Raw genomic sequence first — 23840 nt, forward strand, 5'->3', positions numbered from 1 at the left:
CAGCCTCCAGAGGCTCGAAGGAAGCCTCTGCAGCCTGAAAAACAGGCCCGCTTCATCACTTAAATACCAGAAGTGAAGAAACGGGCCCATTTTTTGGCCACCAAAGGCTGCAGAGGCTTCCCTCGAGCTTCTGGGAGGCTGAAAAAGGCCTCCAACAGCTGGGAGGTGTGCGCACGCACAGTGCAGGTAAAGGGGTGGTGTGGTGTGGGGGGATCGTGCACACATGCACAGGGGGCCTGGGGGAGCCACACACATTGCCTTCTGGGTGGTGGCACACAAATGTCTGAGCACGAGCGCGAGCCCAATTTTCAGCACAGGAACCCAAAAAGGTTAGCCACCACTGACCTATGCTATTTCAGGTAAGTGCTGCAACGATCATCAGTGTGAACAACAGCCATGTCCCTTTTTTTAAGTGCCGTAACTTTGAACAATCACTAAATGAACTGCTGTTTAGTCAAGAACTACCTGTAGTTAAATCAGGACAAAAGAGATGATCAAGGAACTCGGGTAAAGAAAGAGCAAGTTGGTTGCCACCGACGGCTCAGTCAGTCTCCTAAATTCCCATGCAGGTCCCTAGGTGGGCCAGTCCAAGGATCAAACAAGGACCCTCCCAGATAGAGTGGGACGTACGCAAAACCTGCCACAAGGAACCGAGAGCTATCAGAATGGACTGGCAAGATGGCAATGACCATCAGATGGACACCAGAAGTCCTGCCCCTCTCTGTGGCCATCTTCTGGTTGACACATTTTTGTAAAGAAGAAGAGATAATTTTTTTGGTGGGGGGGGAGTTTGGACCAGGGGTGGTATTCAGCCGGTTCGCACTGGATTGGGTGAACCGGTAGCAAGAATTTGGTGTGGATCGCCAAATCGGTAGTAAGTTCTGGCTGGCCACACCCCTGAACCCGTTGCCCTCCCGCCCGATGCTCGCTCGCCCCGCCCGCCTGACGTTCGCCTAAGGTATTTGTTGTGGTAATTCCCCGTTAGGAGAATGAGTGCATACAGGGAGACGTATTTGAGAGGAGTGTTTGAATAATACACACACAGTACACAGATACACTGTACAGTAAATGTAGGATTTTACTTCCAGACAGTTTAAGCAAAGTTCAAGATAAGCAGTCCAAAAGTCATTCACAGGTTAAATCAGTCAGTTTTTCAATCCAGGGATAATCCAAATATCAAAGTCCAGTGTCAAAAAACAGTTCAGTATCAGACTTACATTAAATCCAGTAATATCAGTCAATTAGAAGAAATGGAGCAACGGCAATACTTTCCAACAGAAGGAAACAGAGAGACTCACTCAGACACACTCTCTTCTGAGACTAAGACTAAACAAACCAGGTTTCTGGCTCCATCTTTATGGCCGTTTGAGAAACCACACCTAATTACAGTTTTGCATTTTCTTAAAGTTAGTTTTAAAATGTTTATCCTGGTTTATATATTTCTAACCCAAATATTTATTTATTTATTTATTTGATTTGCCAATTGTTTACAAGATAATAAGTATAAGTGTATACATAGTTGTGAATACATGAAATGGGTACATATAAGAAAAATAAAAGAATAAGAGAAACAATAGGACAGGGATGGTAGGCACGTTGGTGCGCTTATGCACGCCCCCTACAGACCTCTTAGGAAAGGGGTGAGGTCAATAGTAGACAGTCTAAGGTTAAAGTTTTTGGGGTTTGGGGAAGAGACTACAGAGTCGGGTAGAGTATTCCAGACATTGACCACTCTATTGCTGAAGTCGTATTTCCTGCAATCAAGTTTGGTGCGGTTTACTTTGAGTTTGTATCTATTGTGTGCTCTTGTGTTGTTATGGTTGAAGCTGAAGTATTCATTGACAGGTAGGACATTGCAATGTATGATTTTGTATACCATGCTTAAGTCAGACCGAAGACAGCGTAATTCAAGGTTTTCTAGTTCTAGAATTTCAAGTCTGGTGGCATAAGGTATTCTACAACGAGTAGAGGAGTGGAGAACTCTTCTGGTGAAATATTTCTGGACTTTCTCAATTGTGTTAATATCAGATACGTAATGAGGGTTCCAGACTGATGAACTGTATTCGAGTATTGGTCTAGCAAATGTTTTGTATGCTCTGGTTAGTAGTGTGATATTACCAGAGAAAAAGCTACGTAGGATTAGGTTAACAACTCTTAATGCCTTTTTGGCTATGTAGTTGCAGTGGGCTCTAGCACTTAGATCATTAGAGGTGAGTATTCCAAGGTCCTTTACATATAATAGCTGTTAGGTGACTCATATTCCTAACAGTATTTCTTTCTTTCTTTTTCCCCTCCTGACAATCAGTTGTACACAGATCAGCCGTGCCGGGATTCTCCTTGCTGAGGCCCAGGAAGGCCAAAAATGGCTCAGCCCTCCCGCTCCATTTATTTTACTCCTGAGCTTCGGAGGAGCGTTAGGGGAGCCAAAACGTGCCCCTAGAGGCTCCTCTGAGGCCAGGAAGCTCCCAAAATGGAGCGTGGAGGAGTGCTGCGTGCCCCTCCCATGTTGATTTTTTTTCTTCCTGAGCCTCAGAGGAGCCTTAGGAGAGCAAAAATGCCTCCCCCCCCCCGAAAGGCTCCTCTGAGGCCTAGAAGGCCCCCAAAATGGGTGGGGGGCTGCACAGAAGCAAAAGCAAAAAAGCCACACACAGCCATCACACGGCCACGGCCACCAAGCCACACCCACAGAACCGGTAGTAAAAATAATTGAATCCCACCACTGGTTTGGACCACAGTTTTCCATAAAGCTCCGAGTCCTCCCCAGACTCCCTGACTGGTCCCCTTTCTTCCCCACTGTCCGATTCTGTTGCCATCTGCACCGGCTGCTGGCGAGCCACCACAACAAGTCTGCTGCCAGCTCCGTCAGCCGCCACCGGCCCACAAGACATATTTTCCCATTGATGTGTTCCCCTCTTGGAATAAAAATGCGAGGGCAGTTTTATTGTGCTTAAATGCTTCCCTTTCGTCTGAACATCATGACGCAAACCTCAGAAATGTAAAAGCGTGGAACAGAAGCTCTCTTACAAGATTCAATGAAAGTTAATCAGAGGTTATGGTGCCAGCCACATGAATCAGCCGTGTGGGATCCAATACAGGTAGTCCTTGGTGTACGACAGCTCACTTAGCGACCGTTTAAAGTTACAACGACACTGAAATAATTTTTGACCATTTTTCATACTTCTGACCGTTTTTCCCACTTCTGACCATTCCAGCATTCTGTCATGCCCCTGATGGAAACTGACTCTGAGGAAGAGGAGGAAGAGCCGACAGGGAGTGGAAGTGTGGCTCCGGAGGTTGTGGAAGGGCAGAGGCCGGCTGAGCAGTCAGAGGTGGACCCAGGCCCATCTCCTCTCCATCCTAGGGCATGCAGGGAGGAGAGGATAAGGGAGAGACTGGTCTACTAGGGAGGAGAGGGCCTTGATCCCTTCATTGGCTGCAGCTGTGACAACTGAATTTGCTTGGACCTGCGTATTGGCGAACGCTGGAAACATAGTATGTAAATATCTCTAGTTTATCTCTCTGAGTTTGGCGTCCTTCCCAGTGTGTGTTATCTGTGGACATCCTCCAGCCCTTATCTTGCCTGGTTTGTGTTGCTTTTTTCCTTCTTCGTGTAACTGTTTGTGTGGGAGTGTTTTTATCTTCCATCAAAGATATTCGGAGCTTGGAAACAAAGTGAAGGGTATAAAAGGGGCTTCACCTGTCTTCTGTGACTGTGTTTGTTTTGTATCCCACCCTGGGTCATCACACATTCCATTGATCAGGTGATTTACATTCAGATGCTTGACAACTGACTCATCTTTATGGTGGTCGCAGTGTCCTGGGGTCACGTGATCCGCTTTTTGAGATCTTCTAACAAGCAAAGTCAATGGAGAAACCGGATTCACTTAACAACAAAGTTACTAACTTAACAACTGCAGCAATTCCCTTAAGAGGGGTGACAAGAAAAGTCGTAAAATGGTCCCAAAACTCACTTAAGCAATTTCTCACTTAGCAACATAAATTTGGGGCTCCATTGTGGTCTTAAGTTGAGGAATATCCGTACATGATGTTTCCCTTCCTTGCTGCCTGTTAATTCTTGAGATAATATTGATCCATTCCTGTTCAGGAAGCATGAATCAGAAACCTAACCACCACAAGATCAGCGTGATAATTAAAAAGGGGATAAAATATTGGATAATATAAATTAAGATGAATTTGTGAATAACTAATGGAATGATACGATTTGATAAAATTTGCAAATGTGATGAATATAAGAATATATGATCAATGAATATAGAGAATGATTAAGAGTAAAGAGATTGATATAAAGTAATGTAGGAGAATATAAAAAGGGAAATTGGTAATAGGTAAGGATGTGAAATTAGACAAAAAAGTTGTATCTGTGATTATGGTCATGTTTGATTTAAAATGTAAGAAGCCTGGAATTACCCTGTTCACCTAAAGATGTATTTAAAGAAATAAAATAAAAAAATTATTTGCAAAAAAACCCCCCAAAACAGCGTGATAAGAACTGTGATGGCGCAACGGTTAGAATGCAGAACTGCAGGCTACTTCTGGTGACTGCTGGCTGCCAGCAGTTCGAATCTCACCAGGCTCAAGGTTGACTCAGCCTTCCATCCTTCTGAGGTTGGTAAAATGAGGACCCAGATTGTTGGGGGCCAATAGGCTGACTCTGTAAACCACTTAGAGAGGGCTGTAAAAGCACTGTGAAGTGGTATATAAGTCGAAGTGCTGTTACTATTGCTATCATCAGCAGAGACATCACCTTGTCAAGCAAAGTGCGTCTAGTCAAGGCTATGGTTTTCCCAGTTGCAATGCACGGTTGTGAAAGTTGGACCATAAGGAAGGCTGAGCGCCGAAGAATTGAGGCCTTTGAGCTACGGTGCTGGAGAAGACTCCTGCGAGTCCCTTGGATGGCAAAAGCGATCCAACCGGTCAGTCCTAGAGGAGATCAACCCTGACTGCTGTTTAGAAGGCCAGATCCTGAAGATGAAAACTCAAAAGACTTTGGCCACCTCATGAGAAGGAAGGACTCCCTGGAGAAGAGCCTCATGCTGGGAAAGATTGAGGGCCAAAGAAGAAGAAGGGGACGGCAGAGAATGTGGTGGCTGGATGGAGTCCCTGAAGCAGTGAGCTTAAATGAACCCTGAGGGATGGTAGAGGACAGGAAGGCCTGAAGGAACGTTGTCCATGGGGGTCGCCACGGGTCGGACACCCGACTACTTCGCCACTAAACAACAGCAATCCTCTCCAGTGCTATTGCTGTCCCGTATCCGCTGCAGCCGTTCCTGCAATCCAGAAGGCAAACCCAGGCAAACACTGGGGTGGAGAAATCCCAAAGTTGGAAGGGGCCTTTTGAAGGTCTTCTAGTCCACCCCCGCCCCCATGCAAGGATCCTGACACCCTTCTGGACAAACAGGCTGTCCCTGTCTTTCACCACCACCCCCAACCCCCCTCCTTTGACTCATCGTCCTTACCCGCGGACACCCAGGATGGGAGGTCTCGTGTGAGTTTGCCAACGGTGTGAGTTTGCGGGTGTGTCGCGTCGGGGCAGCAGCGCAAAAACAGAGTCTGACCCTTCGGTGACCTAGCTGAGGGAAAGAGGCGGGGGTGGAGGGGGGAGAGAGAGAGAGAGAGAGAGAGGAAAAACAAGAGCCGAGGAAGAGATGGCTTGGAGCCCAATTGAACGGGCGGTGGTGGGGAGCGAGGAGAGCCGCCTGTGCCTTTAATTTGCTCCCCTTCCTCCCCGCTCCATAATTGCCAACCGCATCTTCCAGGACCGCGTGGTTCTCTCGGCGGAGGGGGAGTGGGGGCTGACGCAGAACTTCTCCCTCCCTCCTTCCCATCTCAGGTCTCTTCTTCCCCCACCACCCACCCCTCCGCGCCCCAAATCCACCCTCCGGTGGCAGCCGCCTCGCCAAGCTTGCAAGCCGCGATGTCCTCGGAGAAAACAGGTGACGAAGCGCCCTGGAGGCATTGGAGGGGAGGGGAGGCAGGGGAGGGGGAGGAGTGGGGTGGGGGTGGAGAAAACACGCGGGGAGGGAATCGCGCGTGCGTGTGGGTTGCCGCGGAGGACACCCCCACCCACCCACCCCCATCCCAAGCCCGGTGTGTGTGCGTGTGTGTGGGGGAACCAGCTGGAGCGCGCGGGGGCTACAAATGCGCGTGGTATTCCCACGCAAGCCCTGGAGGTGCATTGGCCAGGAGGGGGGGAGAGGGGGCATGCACGGGGGCGGCGGGGATGCTGAGAAGCGAAGGGTGCATTTGAAGTGGGGTTAGGAAGAGGGCCCGTCTGCTCAGGGCCCGGAAAGGCTCCGGGGCCGCAGATGGTCTCGGATGCAGCTAAGTCTGGAAATCTAACCTGCGTTTCTATGGAGGGGAGGGGAGGGGGAGGGGGGCCCGGCCGCGTCTCTCTGCAAGGATCTGCCGCACGTGGCGTGCAGGGATGCCACCCCAGGGAAAGCGGTTTGGGGTGGTGTGCAGAATATCGGCCTCTTCCCCCACCTCCCAAAAAAGCGTCCTCAACCGGGCTCTGCACAATGGATTAAGGCCCGCTTTTGCGACCTGCGGGGTTTAATCGCACGTCGCTTTTGTCTCGCAAAGCGGCGGCGATCAAAGGAGCCAAAGAGGTGTGCTGGTGGAGAGAGGTGGCAAGCCTGATCCGATGTTTGCGTGGATGTCATGGATACAAGGGCTGGCACGTGTGTGCGCGTCCGTGAGAGAGAGAGAGAGAAAGGAAAGGAAAGAAAGAAAGAAAGGGATGCTCGTGTGTGTGAGAGAGAGAGAGAGAGAAAGAAGAGAGAGAAAGAAAAATTGAGATGCTTGTGTGTGTGAGAGAGAGGGGGAGAGAAAGAAACAGGTGCGTGTGTGTGTGTGTAAAAGAGAGAGAAGAGAGAAAGATTGAGATGCTTGTGCGTGTGAAAAGAGGTGAGAAAGAGGTGTGGAGAGAGAGAGAGAAAGAGATGCATGTGTGTGCGTGAGAGAGAGAGAAGAGAAAAAGAAAGATTGTGTGTGTGTGTGTGAGAGAGAGAGAGAGAGAGAGAGAGAGAGAGGTGAAACTGGCAAAAACCAAACCAAACCATGTTTTTACTACTTGGGTGGAGCCCAACTCTACTGTCCAGGTGAATTGGGGGGAGGTTTCCTTGGGATGTGTCCTTGGGAAGTGTGTGAAATTGGGTGTGAGATTGTGCAGGTAGGGGAAAGCGACAATGGGGATGATGTCATGATAGGCAGAGACCTTGGGGGGGGGGAAAGGGAGCATTTTTAAGGTGTTAAGCTTTGGAGGTTTGGTAGGAAATTGTCTGTTATGCTTGATTGTCTGGGGACCCAAATATGCGGGAAGCAGACGCTTACGTTATGGGAGTGGGACGCAGATGGCATGTGGCCAAGCCTGGGTGTGAGGAATTGGGTAAGACCGTCTGCTTGTGCAGGATTGGGATTTCAAGCAAGTGGGCGCCGAGGTATCCTGTGTGTGTGTGTGTGTTGCGTTTGGATGTTGTTGTGAGCATGTGGATGCTGAAGGGGCTGGTGGGGGTTTGTGAAAGACATCTGGCAATGTGGTAACATTTGTGGATAGTCGGGCCGGCGTTTGCAAACATGATAAATGAAAATACAATTTGGCGAGTTCTTGGTTCAGTGCAGTGGCAGATTAAGGCTCACTGGTGCCCTAAGCACTGACAAATCTTGGTGCCTCCCTCCTTTATGCATACTGAACACATGAAGACAAGCTTAAAGCTACATAACAGTTTTTGTGGTGCTCCCTTTGGGTCTGGTGCCCTAAGCAGGTGCTTAGTTTAGTTTACTTTACTTTATTGTCATTGCACTTCGTACAACGAAATCAGACACCATCCTCAGTACACACTATGATCATGAAAACACGCACACATCCTTCACACTGTACACATTGAACCAAAAAAACCCCAACACTGACTGCACCAATACTGCACTATACAGCAGAATTCAACAGAGTTACTGCCCTGGGATAGAATCGGTTTTTCAGCCTATTTGTCCTTGTTTTTATTATCCTGTACCGTCTGCCAGATGGTAATAAGGTTAAAAAAAAAGGGTGCCCAGGATGAGATGGATCTTTGAGAATGTTTTGAACTTTCTTAAGGCAGCGGGAGCTATAAAGCTCTTCCAAAGAGGGTAGAGGGCAACCAATGATCCTCTGGGCAATGACGTTAACCCTCTGGAGTGCTTTCCTATCTGCCATTGTGCAATTGGGAAAACATACAGAGGTGCAGTAAGTTAAGATATTCTCTATGGTGCAGCGGTAGAAGATCACCAGCAGCTTTTCATTGAGTTATTGTTTCCTGAGAAGTCTCAGGTAGTATAATCTCTGCTAGGCCCTTTTGACCAGTACTGCAGTGTGAGCGTCCCAGGTCAGGTCCTCTTTTAGGGTAACACCCAGAAACTTAAAACTGGCCACTTGCTCCACTCGGTCTCCATTGATAAGCAAGGGCTGGGTGTCTGATCTGTTCCTTTTATAGTCCCCTATAAACTCCTTGGTCTTATTGGTGTTATTGTCTCCACCCCACGAAAGCAACCAGCCCACCTCATCTCTTCTGAATCTCCTTCCAACCCTCAGCCTCTCCTCTTTGAAGAGATTGAAAACTTTCTCCAAACTAGAGGTGATTTTGTAACATCTTGGCCATGTTCTAGCCTTGGACATCATTTTTCCCCCAATCAAATTGTCCCATACATTCAAGATATTTTCTCATAGAGAAGATATTTCAATCCCACCAATAATTTTCCTGAACTTCTCCCAGTTCTATTACATTCTTTTATTAAGGAAGTGACCAGAGCCATACCCTATGTTTGCATAACACAAGAATCACCTTATCGGTCGGATGGGTGGCATATAAATTTAATAAAATAACTTGGGTAGGGGGATTTGACATTGTCACTCTGCTGTCCTCTGTGACTTCCAAAATTCTTTTCCTAGTTCATTTTAGAGCACACCATGTGGATTAGGATTTGGGGGGGGGGGGCATTTTCCTGAAACTGATGGGCAATTGTCATTTGCTAAATTGTCATTCACTTAGTTTCTAGAGAATTTTTGCAATCGCTTGTGAGCTTTTACTGCCCCAAATAGTTTGGTGTCTGTCTTGAAATTGTCAGATGCAAGAAACCATGAGTCAGGATAGAGTTCAAAAGCAAATTGATGCAAAATGGCCCCAGATAAGAGTCTACGGATTTCAATGGGAGATGGAGTTTGTCATGCCCCTGTTGGAATCTGATTCCGAGGGGGAAGTTGAGCAGCTGACAGGGAATGGGAGTGTGGCTCAGGTGGCTGTGGAAGAAACTGGGGAAGGGCACAGTCCGGCTGGGCATTCAGAGGAAGATCCAGGCCCACCCCCTCTTCATCCTAGGGCATGCAGGGAGGAACGGATAAGGGAGCAATGTGGGTTACGGGGGAGAAAAAGGCCCTGATTCCCTTCATTAGCTGCAGCTGGGAACACAGTGTTTAAAAAGGGAAGCTGCGCAAAGCAACTTGTTGGGAGCAAATCGTGAATTATCTGGTATTGTCGAGGCTTCTGTGTTCCTGGCGTCTTCCCAACTGTGTGTGTTTTGCTGTGCTTTCAAGTCTGCAATTCCTTCCCTTGCCCTATCAAGTTAATTACTGCAGCGTGGTTTGTTTGGATTTTTAGTTACAGTTTGTAAAGACTGTTCCTGGGAGTTTTTCTCCAGCCTGGACACTGGGGGCAAAGTTGGAGATAATAAAGGGACTCTTCTTGCTTATTTGACTGTGTTGCCTTTGTGCCACACCCCTTTGGGTCATCACAACACTACTCTGTTATTTAGCATCCTTTATCTTCTATCTCACGCTTAGGGGTGACAGTTGCACAATATCTTTATAAGATTTTGAGTGTGTATCTGTAGCACATGAACTCTCCTTAGAATTTCTCATCATAGGATTAAACTTTTGAAAAAAAACTGAAGCAATCCATGGTTAGCCATCACATTAAGAAGATCCAGATGGATTTTTCAGAAGCCATACCTAGCATGTAAGAAACCTACCGTGTTTCTCATATAATAAGACCGGGTCTTATTTTTTTGAGCCCCAAAAAATGGCTAGGCCGTCTTTTCGGGTGACTTAATTCCCCCACTGCATCTTCGGGTGGGCGGGCGGCGACAGCTTGGATGTTGACCTCGGCGTGGTGGGGCACTTCGTATCAGGGTCAACGCAGGCAGCACCATATCCGGATGTGCAACAAAAGTGCTTCCTAACGGCAAGCCCCCCGCCATTTCCCCACCATTTCGCATGTTTTAATATAGGCCTTAATTTGGGGGAGGGGCTTCATTTCATTTCATGCCTATAAAACATGCTGGGGCTTCCTATTGGGGAGGCCGTATTGTTGGAGAAACAGGGTATTAAAAGTTTGCAAGGCTGATCCATTATTAGAATCTTTTACCTTCCCAAGATCTCAGAGAATCAACTAGAGATCATATTGTTGAGGAAGAAAAAGGGGCCATATCATTAAATACAAAGCCCAGTTTAGCAATGTAGCCCTTAGACTGATATACCGCTTCATCGAGCTTTACAGCCCTCTCTGAGCAGTTCACAGAGTCAGCCTATTGTTCCCCCAACAATCTGGGTCCTAATTTTACTGACCTTGGAAAGATGGAAGGCTGAGTCAACTTGGAGCCGGTCAGAATTGAACTCCTGTCAAAGGGCAGAGTTAACCTGCAATACTGCATTCCAACCACTGCACCAGTACGACTCTTTAGTTTGGCCTAGGCTAGGCATTTAAGGCACCAGGCTAGAAACCAGGAAGCCATGACTTTTAGTCCTACCTTAGCCATCAAAGTCGGTTGGCTAACTTTGGACCAATCACAAGGAGAGTTCTAATCTTACCTTAGCCATAAAAGCAGTTGAGTGACTTTGGGCCAGTTCTTCTCTCTCAGCCCAATTCACCTCACAGAGTTGTTGTTATGCGGAAAAGCAGGAGGAAGGCGTATTGGGTATGTTGACTGACTTGGGTTAGTTATTTAAAATTATAAATATGAGATGATAAGTTGATAGATAGATGATGGATGGATGGATGGATAGATGGATGGATAGATGGATGGATGGATAGATAGATAGGCAGGCAGGCAGGCAGATATAGGTAGGTAGGTATGGATAGGTAGATATATGGTAGATGATAGATGGATAGATGGATGCAGATATTGGATGGATGGACGGACAGACAGATAAATAGATGTAGATAGGATGGATAGATGGATGGATGTAGATGATAGATTGATGGATGATAGGTAGATAGAGGTAAGTAGGTAGATAGGTAGATAGGTAGATAGATAGATAGATAGATAGATAGATAGGCAGGCAGATAGATATAGGTAGGTAGGTAGGTAGGTATGGATAGGTAGATATATGGTAGATGATAGATAGATGGATAGATGGATAGATAGATGTAGATATTGGATGGATGGATGGACAGACAGATAAATAGATGTAGATAGGATGGATAGATGAATGGATGTAGATGATAGATTGATGGATGATAGGTAGATAGAGGTAAGTAGGTAGATAGGTAGGTAGGTAGGTAGATAGATAGATAGATAGATAGATAGATAGATAGATAGATAGATAGATAGATCAGTACTAGTTAAGTAGCTTCTTGAATACAAGAGATTTAAGCACAAACTTAAGATTCTGTTTAAATGGATGGGATATATATACACTTTTCTTGGATTGCACCTTATAAACTATAACAGTTTTTCACGTGGTAGCAAGCAGAGGAGAAATGAGAAAAGGGAGAGGAGGGGAAACAACAGGGACTTCGTAAGTGTTGGCTCTGTATTGAGTCATCTTTTAATTATTTATCCAGGGCATCATTTTAATACTTTTGAGATATGACCATTCTATTCCGGAACAGTTTCCACAAGGGGCTGGTTTTAATTACTGGAATCCTGATGGCTTTTGTATTTGCTCGAGCTCACACACACACCCTCTTCTTGCCCCACCCCCCTCAATCTCCTTGTATTATATGTAACTTTTTAAAAAATGAGCGGATCCATTTACACGCCTCTCTTCTACCCTCCCCCCCTCTCAGCCCCAGGCTGCCACTTTCTCCCTCAGGACACCTTCCTTTTCCTCCAGAAATAGAAAGCAGGCAGAATCAAGCAAGATGACCTTAAAAAAAAAAAAAGCACCAAAGTAGTTGACCAAAATGAATTCACTCTCTAGAGGGGTGCCCTGTTTTGGAGAAAAAGGGGGTGTAAAAGTCTTGGGAATGTGGGTTGGCATATAGCACCTCCTATCTGTGCGTATGAGGTGTGTGTGTGTGTGTGTGTGTGTGTTTTCTGAGGTTTTCGCGGGTATTTGTATGTGGATTTTGGTTATTCGGGTTTTCTCCCGCGTAAAATTGGAAATCCAATTTTACGTGGGAGAAAACCCGAATAACCAAAGATAGATAGATGATAGATAGATAGATAGATAGATAGATAGATAGATACATTACTCTGAGAAGCACAGAGCCGAAGACACGAAGCCTGAAGATGATGAATAGATATGAAACGATATAGATATCAGATTTACATGGAGAATACGAATATAGATAGATAATACCCCGAACCTAGATATATATATATAATGATAATCAGAGTTGGAAGGGACCTTGTAGGTCATCTAGTCCAACCCCCGGCCCAAGCAGGAGACCCTACTACACCATTTCTGACTGATGGGAGCCCAATCTCTTGTTGAAGGTCTCAAGTGATGGCACTCCCACAACTTCCAAAGGCAAAGCTGTTCCATTGGTTGATTGGTCTCCCTGTCAGAAAGTTTCTCCTTATTTCTAGGTTGAATCTTCTAGGTTAAATTTCTCCATTATTCCTTGTTCAGTTTCCATCCATTATTCCTTGTCTGGCCTTCGGGTGCTTTAGAAAATAGCTTGACCCCTTCCTCCCTGAGGCAGCCCTCAAATATTGGAAGATTGCTATCCTGTCTCCCCTGGTCCTTTTCTTTACTAGACTAGCCATGCCCAGTTCCTGCAACTGTTCTTCAATGTTTCAGTCTCCAGTCCCAATCATCCTGGTTGCTCTTCTCTGTACTTTTTCTAGAGGAGGGGGAGGGAGGGAGAGAGAATGAAGGAATATGAATCAATAATGTGGTGGCTTTTTTCTAGTCACATCCCAGAAACTTAATTTAGATGAAGTTCTGCAATTGTGTCTATTGCAGAACCTGCAATGTAGAAGAGAAGGCTCCCCAGCGGTGTTAATTTTTCCGTGTGATATTAATTTGTCCCTGTGATATTTATGTATCAATCCTCCTATTGTTAATTAATATTTTAACGCAAAATACAAAGACTAGCTTGAATTGAGCTCAGCTGCTGCCGATTTCATGGACGTGTCCGTCTTGTGTCCGGGAAGCAGCGAGGGGATTCTCTGGTAGACATTGTAATAGCAAGTGACGGGATGGATTATTTAGGATTGGCCGTTCACCAAAAATTCAACTTAAATTTCGACATGGGGAGGGGGGAAACAGGTGACCTGGAGATGACTGGAAGCAAACTACAAGTAATCCCCCACTTATGACCACAACGGAGCCCAAAATTTCTCTTACTTACGTGAGAGAATTTGTTAAGTGAATTTTACACACACACACACCCTTTTACAATTTTTCTTGCCACAGTTGTTAAGTGAATCACTGCAGTTCTTAAGTTAGTCACACGGTCATTAAATGAATCTGGCTCCCCCATGGACTTTTGCTTGCTAGAAGGTCTCAAAAGGCGATCCCGTGACTCCGGGATACTGCAACCGTCATAAATACGAGTCAGTGGCCACGCGTCTGAATTTTAATGATGTGATTGTGGGGGTGCTGCCTTGGTTGCAAGGGTGAAAAACATAAGTCGCTGTTTTCAGTGTTGTTGTAACTTTGAAGGTCACTAAATGAACTGTTGTAATCATGGACCACCTGTAGTAACATCACTTGCAGAAATGATAATTAACTGTCACAGAACTGGGATGGCTAGTTGGATTCTTATATCCTGTAATAACTGATGGGAAAAAGCATGGTTCGACATAGCATGCATTTTGTATGATAAACCTACTAAGACCATACCTAAAGTACCGCATCCAGTTTTGGTCACCACATTATAGAAAAGATGTTGTGACTCTAGAAAAAGTACAGAGAAGAGCAACCAGGATGATTAGGGGACTGGAGACTAAAACATATGAAGAACGGTTACAGGAACTGGGCATGGCTACTATAGTGAAGAGAAGGACCAGGGGAGACATGATAGCATTGGGCCAGCATGGCTTCGGCCCAGTCTACCCAGTGCAAAGAGGAAACATGCCAGCAGTTTGGGGAATGTTCTGACCCACGCCCTTTTCCAACAAATCAAATACAATCCCAAGGGAATAGAAACCTTTTCATGCTTCTGCAAAAATAATTAGCTGTGATAAGCACAAGCCTTGCCAAACTCTGCGAGACTGCCAAAAGATAACAGACAAGAAATACTTTGCAATACAAGAATTTTCAAATACAAACTCAGGATGCTGGAATGCCCACAAGGCTGGAGTTTCAAAACGTCTTTGCCTTCTGCAAAGAATGTTCGTTTCACAGCTGGCTTCTATCTGCTTGAAGGAGGGCCCATTACCTTGCAGCCTTACTCCCAAGTCGCCCATGCTGTTGTAGCTGCTCTTGCCTGTGAGCAATCCTGCGTGCATGCGCACTTGGCACAGGCTCCTCGGGAACCTCTTCATTGCTGCTGCCAGCCCCCACTGAAGGCAGGAGTCCACTCCCTAATGGTTCTGGCCCCTCATCTGAGTCCTCGCTCTCCTCAGCCATCCCCATCTGCTGCTGGCTAACCACAACAGGGAGTGGCGTCAAGTTGGCCATGCCCACCCAGTCAGCCATGCCCACCCACCTACAGGTCAACCACCGCCCTGGTGCGGCCCTCAATGAAATTGAGTTTGACACCCCTGGTTTATAGTCATCAGAGTCAGGGTTATCTTAAGAACCATACGTACGTCATGTTCCTTGTCATTCCTGATGTCCCCCTACCCGTTAGTGGCTGTCAAACCTATACAGGTAGTCAGAAATCAGAAAAACAGAGTCGGAAGGGACCTTGGAGGTCTTCTAGTCCAACCCCCTGCCCAAGCAGGAGACCCTACACCATTCCAGACAAATGGTTGTCAAATCTCTTCTTAAAATAATCTGTCAAGCGCCTGGGAAATCAGGAGATTCAGGCAGGTTCAAATGAGTATAAAGATTTATTTGCAAACTTAAGCTTTCTACAAGAATCTGGGCAACTAGCAGTCAAGGGAAATGCATGGGAGATAAGAGAGGCATTCAAGGTGGGCTGGACTTAGATCTCTTGCAGGCACGCAGGTACTCGTGACTTATGACACTGTTGGAAGAAAAATCCTTCTGGGTTCAGTTCCAAGTGGGGGAAAAGACACTGGATTCATGGAAGTTGCTTGGAAAGGAGGTTTAATGGTGGACAGGACCACAGGCCTTGGAGCACCTGAGCAAAAAGGGAAGAGATGCGGAGAATCCCTTGGTTTTATACCCTCTGTTGGGCCCCGCCTTAGTGTTTCCTGTTCCTGTGTAAGAAATGTATCCCATTGGCTGTCAGACTCCCAGAGGCGGGGGTCTTAGCTGGACCACCTGCGTGCTGGCTGATGCAATCTTCCCAGGCCAGGTGGTGAGATGGGTAGAGAGAGGCCTTTGTTATGTAGAATACTCTGTCCAAAGGCCTTAATGGCTCACCCATTAACAAAGGTGGGGGTGAGCTTCTGTCTCTTGAGTTTCTACTTTTCTTTTTAGGGGAAATATTCTGCCTTTTTAGTATATCCTAAATTATTTCATTTTCCTAGGAGAGGGGTGGGTGGGTCCTTACTTCCTACAACACGTTTGACCCAGGGATGGTGTTCTATGGGTTCTGCTAAGCCAGTAGTGTTGATTCCCCGTTAGGAGAATGAGCGCATACAGGGAGACGTATTTGAGAGAAGTGTTGGAATAATACACACAGCACACAGATACACTGTACAGTAAATGTAGGTTTTTACTTCCAGAAAGGTTTAAGCAAAGTCCAAAATAAGCAATCCAAAAATCATTCACAAGTTAAATCAGTCAGTTTTCAATCCAGGGATAATCCAAATATCAGAGTCCAGTGTCAAAAACAATTCAGTATCAGACTTACATTAAATCCAGTAATATCAGTCATTTAGGAAAAATGGAGCAACGGCAATACTTTCCAACAGAAGGAAACAGAGATACACTCACACTCTCTTCTGAGACTAAGACTAAAACAACCCAGGTTTCTGGCTCCATCTTATGGCTGTTTGAGAAACCACACCCAATTGCATGCTCTTGCATTCCCTTAAAAGATATAGTACTAAAATGTTCTATCCTGGTTTATATATTTCTAACCCAAATACCTGTTAGGTGACTTATATTCCTAACAAGTAGCAGCGATGAGCAGTGGAGACCAAACCAGTTATCTCCGCCAGTCTGATGTTAGGCCCACCCGCCTGCCTGCCCGCCCGGGCTCTCATACTCACCTTTATCCTCTGAATTGAAGCGCAGCTGCTTTGCGCGACACAGAAGAGTGCTGCATGGCAGATGCTGAAGCGACCGGGATCGTGCAGGCTTGCAGGAGCCTCTGTGCCTGAGAAAGTGTGCGGCGTTTGGTGTGCAAAGTGTGTGTGCACACACACACAAAGCGCGCCCACTAAGCCACGCCCACCGAACCGGTGGTAAAAAATATTGGAATCTCACCACTGGTTTGACCCCTCCTTCAAACCCAGCCTGGCCATCTCTTACAAATCGTCCAGTGATGGAACACCCACACTTTCTGAAGGCAAAACCATTCGAATTCGAAAGTCCTCGAATGGTGATTATTCACTTAGCAACTACTTTAAAAAAAATGTGATCTACGGCCTGTCCTTGAACTTATGAAGACTGCAGCATCCCTCCCTCTTACGCGATCAAAATTTGGGCGCTTGGCAACTGGCATATATTTAGTTGCAGCATCCACATGACTGCCATTTGCAACCTTCCCAGAGGGCTTTCTACAAGTAAAGTCAAGGAGGGAAGCCAATTTTGCTTAACAGTCTCATGATTGACAGCTGTGGCAAAAAAAAAAAAGGTCTTAAAACATTTTAAAACAGAAAGGTCTTAAAACATGATTGCATTGCTTAGCAACGCACAAGGAATTTGTCTGGGTGCATATGCTCTCAGTGTACATAAAAAGAAAAGATACATTCGTCAAGAGTCAAGAATCACAAGGTACAACACTTAATAATAGTCATAAGGTACAATAAGCAATCATATCATACGAGGAAACAGTCAATAAAAATCATAAGGATACAAGCGACAAAGTTACAGTCACACAGACACAAGTGGGAGGGGATGGGTGATAAGGAGTGATAAGATTAACAGTAATAGCAGTGCAGACTTTGTAAATAGTTGGACAGTTTTGAGGGAATTATTTGTTTAGCAGAGTGATGACATTCAGGGAAAAACTCCTTGTGTCTAGTTGTTCTGGTGTGCAGTGCTCTATAGCGTCGTTTTGAGGGAAGGAGTTGAAACAGTTTATGTCCAGGATGTGAGGCGTCTGTAAATATTTTCACAGCCCTCTTTTTGACTCGTGCAGTATACAGATCCTCGATTGAAGGCAGGTGGGTAGTAATTGTTTTTTTTTTTTTTTTTTTGCAGTCCTAATTACTCTCTGAAGTCTGTGTCTGTCCTGTTGGGTTGCAGAAGCAAAGCAGACAGTTACAGAGGTGCAGATGACAGACTCAATCATTCCTCTGTAGAACTGGATCAGCAGCTCCTTGGGCAGTTTGAGCTTTCTGAGTTGGCGCAGAAAGAACATTCTCTGTTGTCCTTTTTAGATGATGTTTTTGATGTTAGGTGTCCATTTTAGGTCATATGATATGATAGAACCTAGAAATCTCTACTGTTGATACCGTGTTGTCTAGTATTCTAAGAGGTGATAGTATGGGAGGATTTCTTCTAAAGTCTACCACCATTTCTATGGTTTTGAGTGTGTGCAGTTTCAGATTGTTCCAGTCACACCATGAGGCAAGTTGTTCAGCCTCCTGTCTGTATGCGGGAGGGAGTTATATGCAAGTGACGAAGCGCACGCCTTTGCGGAGCTCCATTTGCACAAGCAACGGGCACACACACATGCCACTCGCACACAACTGGAGCTTCAGGTAGGCACTTGCCCACTGTTCACACAAGTGGAGCTGCATGTGTGCTCACTCACCGCTTCTGCGGCCTGGTTCCGAATAGGTCACAGCCTGGGAGTTGGAGACTCCTGTTTGAAAACAATGATTTCCAAATTTTAATTTAATCTGCCTGCTTGGCTGCAGTGAGAGAGAACTGTAAAGGAACAAATATGGATAAAGCCAAATGATGTTTTCGGTTCAGCAAGTTGGATTCAGCCTCACGAGGTGATCATAATAAATCTTTCCCTAGGTTTATTACCATACCTAATACATTAGTTGCACAAAGTGAGTTTTGATAGAAGTCTTTATCATTATTTTCTTGGTTTTATGTTTTGTGGTTTTTTTTCTGTCTGGGTATCTCTGTGGCCTTGACTGCCCTCTGAAAGATTTTTTTTAAAAAAATGCTTCATCAGCCTCTTACCCATTTCCAGGAAGCACTTAACAGGCCTATATGTGCTTTTTAAAGATTTTTTTCCCCCCTGATAATACCTGTTTACCACCACTTTGTGGTTTTCCTTTAGAAGCCAATCACAAAACTGTGACTGAATGAAAACTGGGTTCAAAGTGGTCACTGTGAATGGCAGAAGCAAACATTTCCGAGACATTGTTCAGGATCCTCCATGAAATAAGAAATAATGAGATGTATCAGTCTCCAAATAAAATGAAATTGAGCAATTGAATGTAACAGAATAGCAGAAAAGAGTTTTAAGGAAACTTGGAGGTCTTCTGTCTAGTCCAACCCTTTGCTCAGGCAGGAAGCACCATTTCAGACAAATGATTGTACAATCTCTTCTTAAAAACTTGCAGTGTTGGAGCATTCAAACTTCTGGAGGCAAGTTGTTCCAGTAATTAATTGTTCTCACTGTCTGGAAATTTCTCCTAGGTTGCTTCTTTCCTTGATTAGTTTCCATCCATGGTTTCTTGTCTTGCCTTAAGGTGCTTTAGAGAATAGATCGTCTGCCTCTTTCTGGCAGCCCTTGAGATATTGGAAAACTGCTATCCATGGTCCTTCTTTTTAATTAAACTACACATACCCAATTCCAGCAACCGTTCTTCATATGTTTTAGCCTCTAGTCCCCTAATCATCTTGGTTGCTCTTCTCTGCACTCTTGCTAAAGCTTCAACATCTTTTTTTATGCCGTGGTGACCAAAACTGGATGCAGTATTCCAAGTGTGGCCATACCAAGGCATTATAAAGCGGTATCAACACTTCACATGATCTTGATTCTATTCCTCTGTTAGTGCAGCCTACAACTGCGTTGGCTTTTTTGGCCGCTGCGGCACACGTCTGGCTCATATTTAAGTGGTTGTCCACTAGGACTCCAAGATCCCTCTCACGGTTACTACTATTGAGCGAGGTACCACCTATACCAGTGATGGCTAACGTTGTCTGCACCGAGTACCCAAAGTATGTGCTTGAATCCCAAAAATGCAATACACATGCGTCCCCCCGCACGTCTCCTGCACATGCGCCCTGCCCCCTCTGCGCATATGCAGCAGAGACGCAAAGACCAGCTGGCTGGCGGAAGGCGCATGCGCAGCAGAGCTGAGCTGGAGCGACGGCTCACCTGCCCACAGAGAGGGCTCTGCGTGCCATTGGTTCACCATCACAGACCTAGACTGTACCTGTGCATTTGGTTTTTCTTGCCTAAATGTAAAACCGGAAGACGTGCTGCTATTGCGCTCAGCCAAAAGGAAAAGAGACTCTGAAGGCACAACAGTTAAGGTGTCCTGCTTGCAACATTAAGCTGAATCTGATGAACCTTCTCATTAAATAAAACTATGTAATGGCACTCTCAGGTGTGTGATTGCACTCGCAACAATGGCATTGTTAGCCGACAACTAAGCTGTGTTTGACGCACAATGGCTTAAAGTGTTGAGCTGAGAGCCGAAAAGGGGAAAGGAATGAATTAATTGAACAGAGGCTGCAAAGCCCGGAATTCATTGTCAGAATGGAAGGCTATAAAATTATCTTCTGCTATATTAGAGGTGAAGTAAATGTAGGCAGGAGCTGACAAAAAAAAAGGGGGGGGGGGGAATGCACAAAGCTACTTGCTGCTCCCAGCAAAGCAACCCAGTGTTCATTTCAGAACATGCCACCCACACCCAGCACAGCGCCAACCTCTCTGCATTGATCGAGCACTTAAGAACTGATTCCTTGGTGCCCTCTTACTCATGAAGGCTTCCCCCCCCCCAGCAAGTGGATGTTCAGAGAAACGGGTATTTAGGAAAACAATTTTCGGCTCAGAACATGCCCCGCCCTCTGCAACATTGAGCCCCTTTGCAGTTTAGAGGTGGAAGGAACTTAAACAGGGGTGGGATTCAATTTTTTTTAACAACCAGTTCTGTGGGCATGGCTTAGTCAATGGGTGTGGCTTGGTAGTCATGTGACTGGGTGGGCGTGGCTTGGTGGTCATGTTATTGGCTGGACGTGGCCAACTCAATATCACTCACATTGAGGCATGCATCTCCTCGCCTGGCCTCTCATGATTGTGGGGATGCTGCAACAGTCGTAAGTGTGAAAAACGGTCATAAGTCACTTTTTTCAGTGCCATTGTAACTTTGAATGGTCACTCCACACAAGCAAAGTACTAGCAAAGGAGGGGGGGGGGGAAACTCCAGAGAAGTTCCTGAGACAGGAAGTCTAGTCCTGCCAAGAATGTAATAAGGGTTAACGGAGAGGCAGTTTCCGTAAGCAAAACCAGAATGCTTCCTTCCTGCCTTCCTTACAGGATTAGGCCAGTAATTTCTTCTAACAGCCGGTTCTCCAAACCGCTTTGAATGTTAACAAGCGGTTCTAGCGAATAGGTGCGAACTGGTAGAATCCCACCCCTGAACTTAATGTGAAGTATTCAATCAAATCAAAATTACCTGAAGTATTAATACCCAAAGTATAAAGCCTTAGTAAAGCCACGCCTGGAATACCGCATCCGGTTTTGGTCACCACATTACAGAAAAGAGGTTGAGGCTTTGGAAAAGATAGCAAAGAAGAGCAACTAAGACGATTAAAGGCCTGGGAGACTAAAACATATGAAGAACAGCTGTAGGATTTGAGTTTGGCTTGTCTAGAGAAAAGAAGAATTAGGGGTGACATGATAGCAGTATTCCAGTATTTGAGGGCCTGCCACAAAGAAGACGGGGTCAACATCCTGAACATAAACTGTTTCAACTCCTTACCTCAAAACGACACTATAGAGCACTGCACACCAGCAACTAGACACAAGAACAGTTTTCTTCTGAACGCCATCACTCTGCTAAACAAATAATTCCCTCAGCACTGTCCAACTATTTATAAAGTCTACATTACTGTTACTATTAATCTTCTCATCACTCCTTATCACCCATCCCCTCCCACTTATGATTGTATGACTGTAACTTTGTCGCTTGTATCCTTACGATTTATATGGACTGTTTCCTAGTATGATTTGATTGCTTATTGTATCCTGTGACTATTATTAAGTGTTGTACCTGATGATTCTTGATTCATGACGAATGTACACTGAGCATTTTGCATCAAGACAAATTCTTTGTGTGTCCAATCACACTTGGCCAATAAAAGAATTCTATTCATATTCTATTCAAAGCACCAAAAGGCAAGACAAGAAACAATAGATGGAAACTATTCAACTATACACTGTTGATAACGTTAATTAGCAGTTCTTGGTCCAAATTTTCTCCCAATCTTCTAACTCTATGCTATGACCTACATTTTGTGCCCAAGCAATCATTGGGCCCTTAACTACTACTTCCTCGATTTCTACTTGGAGTAAATAATTATATGTTCTAGTGATAAATTTTTCTTTTTTACCTGTTAAAATTTGGTCTAATTGTTGGGGTTCCAAATTCCTCCATATCTTTTTTAGGCCTAGTTTTTATCTGCATATATGGCCACCAATCCACAATTTTACCTTGTTCTTTTAATTTTTTCCGTTGTTTTTAAATTCCCCTGATTATCCAATAATTCCTGGTTTCTAGCCTGATGCCTGAACCCTGAACAATCAAATTGTCTCTCCTATTTATTAAGGAAGTGCTAATAGGCTGAAATGAAATGAGGTTCATGGGAGATCAAACTCCCTGAGAGAAAGAGGTTGCATAACTGCCTTTGTCCTGGAGTAATTCTGTGCCCTGGCTGCGTCTGAATTATTTATTTAATGATTCCTTATGCAGAGAGGAAACCACAGGCCTATTTCTGTATCACCGCACCATATGCCAACGAGAAGAGCTTTTCTCCCTTTCAGAGTTTCAGAAAACCTGCCTTGGGCAGGTAGTCCTTGACTTATGACCACAGTTTTGAGCCTGAAATTTCTGTTGCTAAGTGAGGCGTCGGTTACATGAGTGCCGCCCCGTTTCTCGAGCTCTCTTGCCTCAGTTGTTAAGTGAATCACTGCAGTTGTTAAATTAATAACTTGGTTGTTAAGTGAAACCGGCTTCTTCGTCGACTTTGCCTGTCAGAAGGTCACAAAAGGGCATGACAAACATGGCCTCCCCGGAACACTGCAACTGTCATCAATACAAGTCAGTTGCCAAGTGGCTGAATTTTGATCATGTGGCCGTGGGGATGCTGCAACGGTCGTAAGTGTGAAAAATGGTCATAAGTCACTTTTTTCAGTGCCGTTGTAACTTCAAACGGTCCCTAAAATGGACTGTTGTAAGTCGAGGACTACCTGTATTTATGCACAGATTGGAAGAGTTGACTCCTGAAGACTGTATGCTTCTTAACTTTTATGTGCCAGTGCGCTGGTATTTTATCTTCCCAACAGTCCTGCAAGGTAGGCGAGATTGAGAGAATGAATCAGAATCACAGAATAACAGAGTTGGAAAGGACTTTGTAGGTCATCTAGTCCAACCCCCTGCCCAAGCGGGAGACCCTACACCATTTCTGACAGATGGGAGCCCAATCTCTTCTTGAAAGTCTCAAGTGATGGCGCTCCCACAACTTCTGAGGGCAAGCTGTTCCATTGGTTGATTGTTCTCACTGTTAGAAAGTTTCTCCTTATTTCCAGGTTAAATCTCTCCTTGTTCAGTTTCCATCCATTTTTCCTTCTCTGGCCTTCAGGTGCTTTGGAAAATAGCTTGACCCCCTTCCTCTCTGTGTGGCAGCCCCTCAAATATTGGAAGACTGCTATCCTGTCTCCCCTGGTCCTTCTCTTCACTAGACTAGCCAAGCCCAGTTCCTGTAACCGTTCTTCATATATTTTAGCCTCTAATTATCCTGGTTGCTCTTCTCTGCGCTCTTTTCTATGAGAGCAGGACTGGTGCAATATTCCCCTCACCCCCTTTTTACTTCCTTGAGCAAAAGGCGTTTCGGAAGGATGATTTGAACCAAATTAACTAATTTTATCCTGTTGTTCCAGTGATTCATTTTTTGTGCTGAGTCCTGACTTCAAACTAAAGGCAAAACACAATGAACGGAGTCAGGCTGCAGTTAAGTAAGAAGCAGCCAAGCATTTTTAGCTGCATTGAACGGATGGTCAGGCTTTGAATGGTCTTTCCTCGCGCATGGATGACAGAACCAATTGTTGGTAAAGCTGCATAAAACCTCTCTGCATTAGTGTTACCTGGACACCTCAAGAAACAGCCAGGGGTGGGATTCAAATGTTTAACAACCGGTTCTGTGGGTGTGGCTTAGGTGGTCATGTGACTGGATGGACATG

General features: G+C 45.3%; 1 protein-coding gene across 1 annotated transcript in view; it reads left to right on the forward strand.

The window, feature by feature from the left end:
• Positions 1-5817: 5817 nt before the first annotated feature.
• Positions 5818-23840, forward strand: part of PRRT1 (proline rich transmembrane protein 1) — a 51020-nt gene continuing 32997 nt past the window's right edge. Inside the window, exon 1 of the mRNA XM_087953328.1 lies at positions 5818-5954. Coding sequence (XP_087809454.1) covers positions 5936-5954 — 19 coding nt within the window. The 5' untranslated portion in view covers positions 5818-5935. The remainder of the gene's footprint in view (positions 5955-23840) is intronic.

This window comes from Notechis scutatus, chromosome 2, assembly GCF_049901735.1.
Source record: "Notechis scutatus isolate UNSWTSFEM ecotype Mainland chromosome 2, rNotScu1.2, whole genome shotgun sequence".
In the NCBI taxonomy this organism is placed as follows: Eukaryota; Metazoa; Chordata; class Lepidosauria; order Squamata; family Elapidae; genus Notechis; species Notechis scutatus.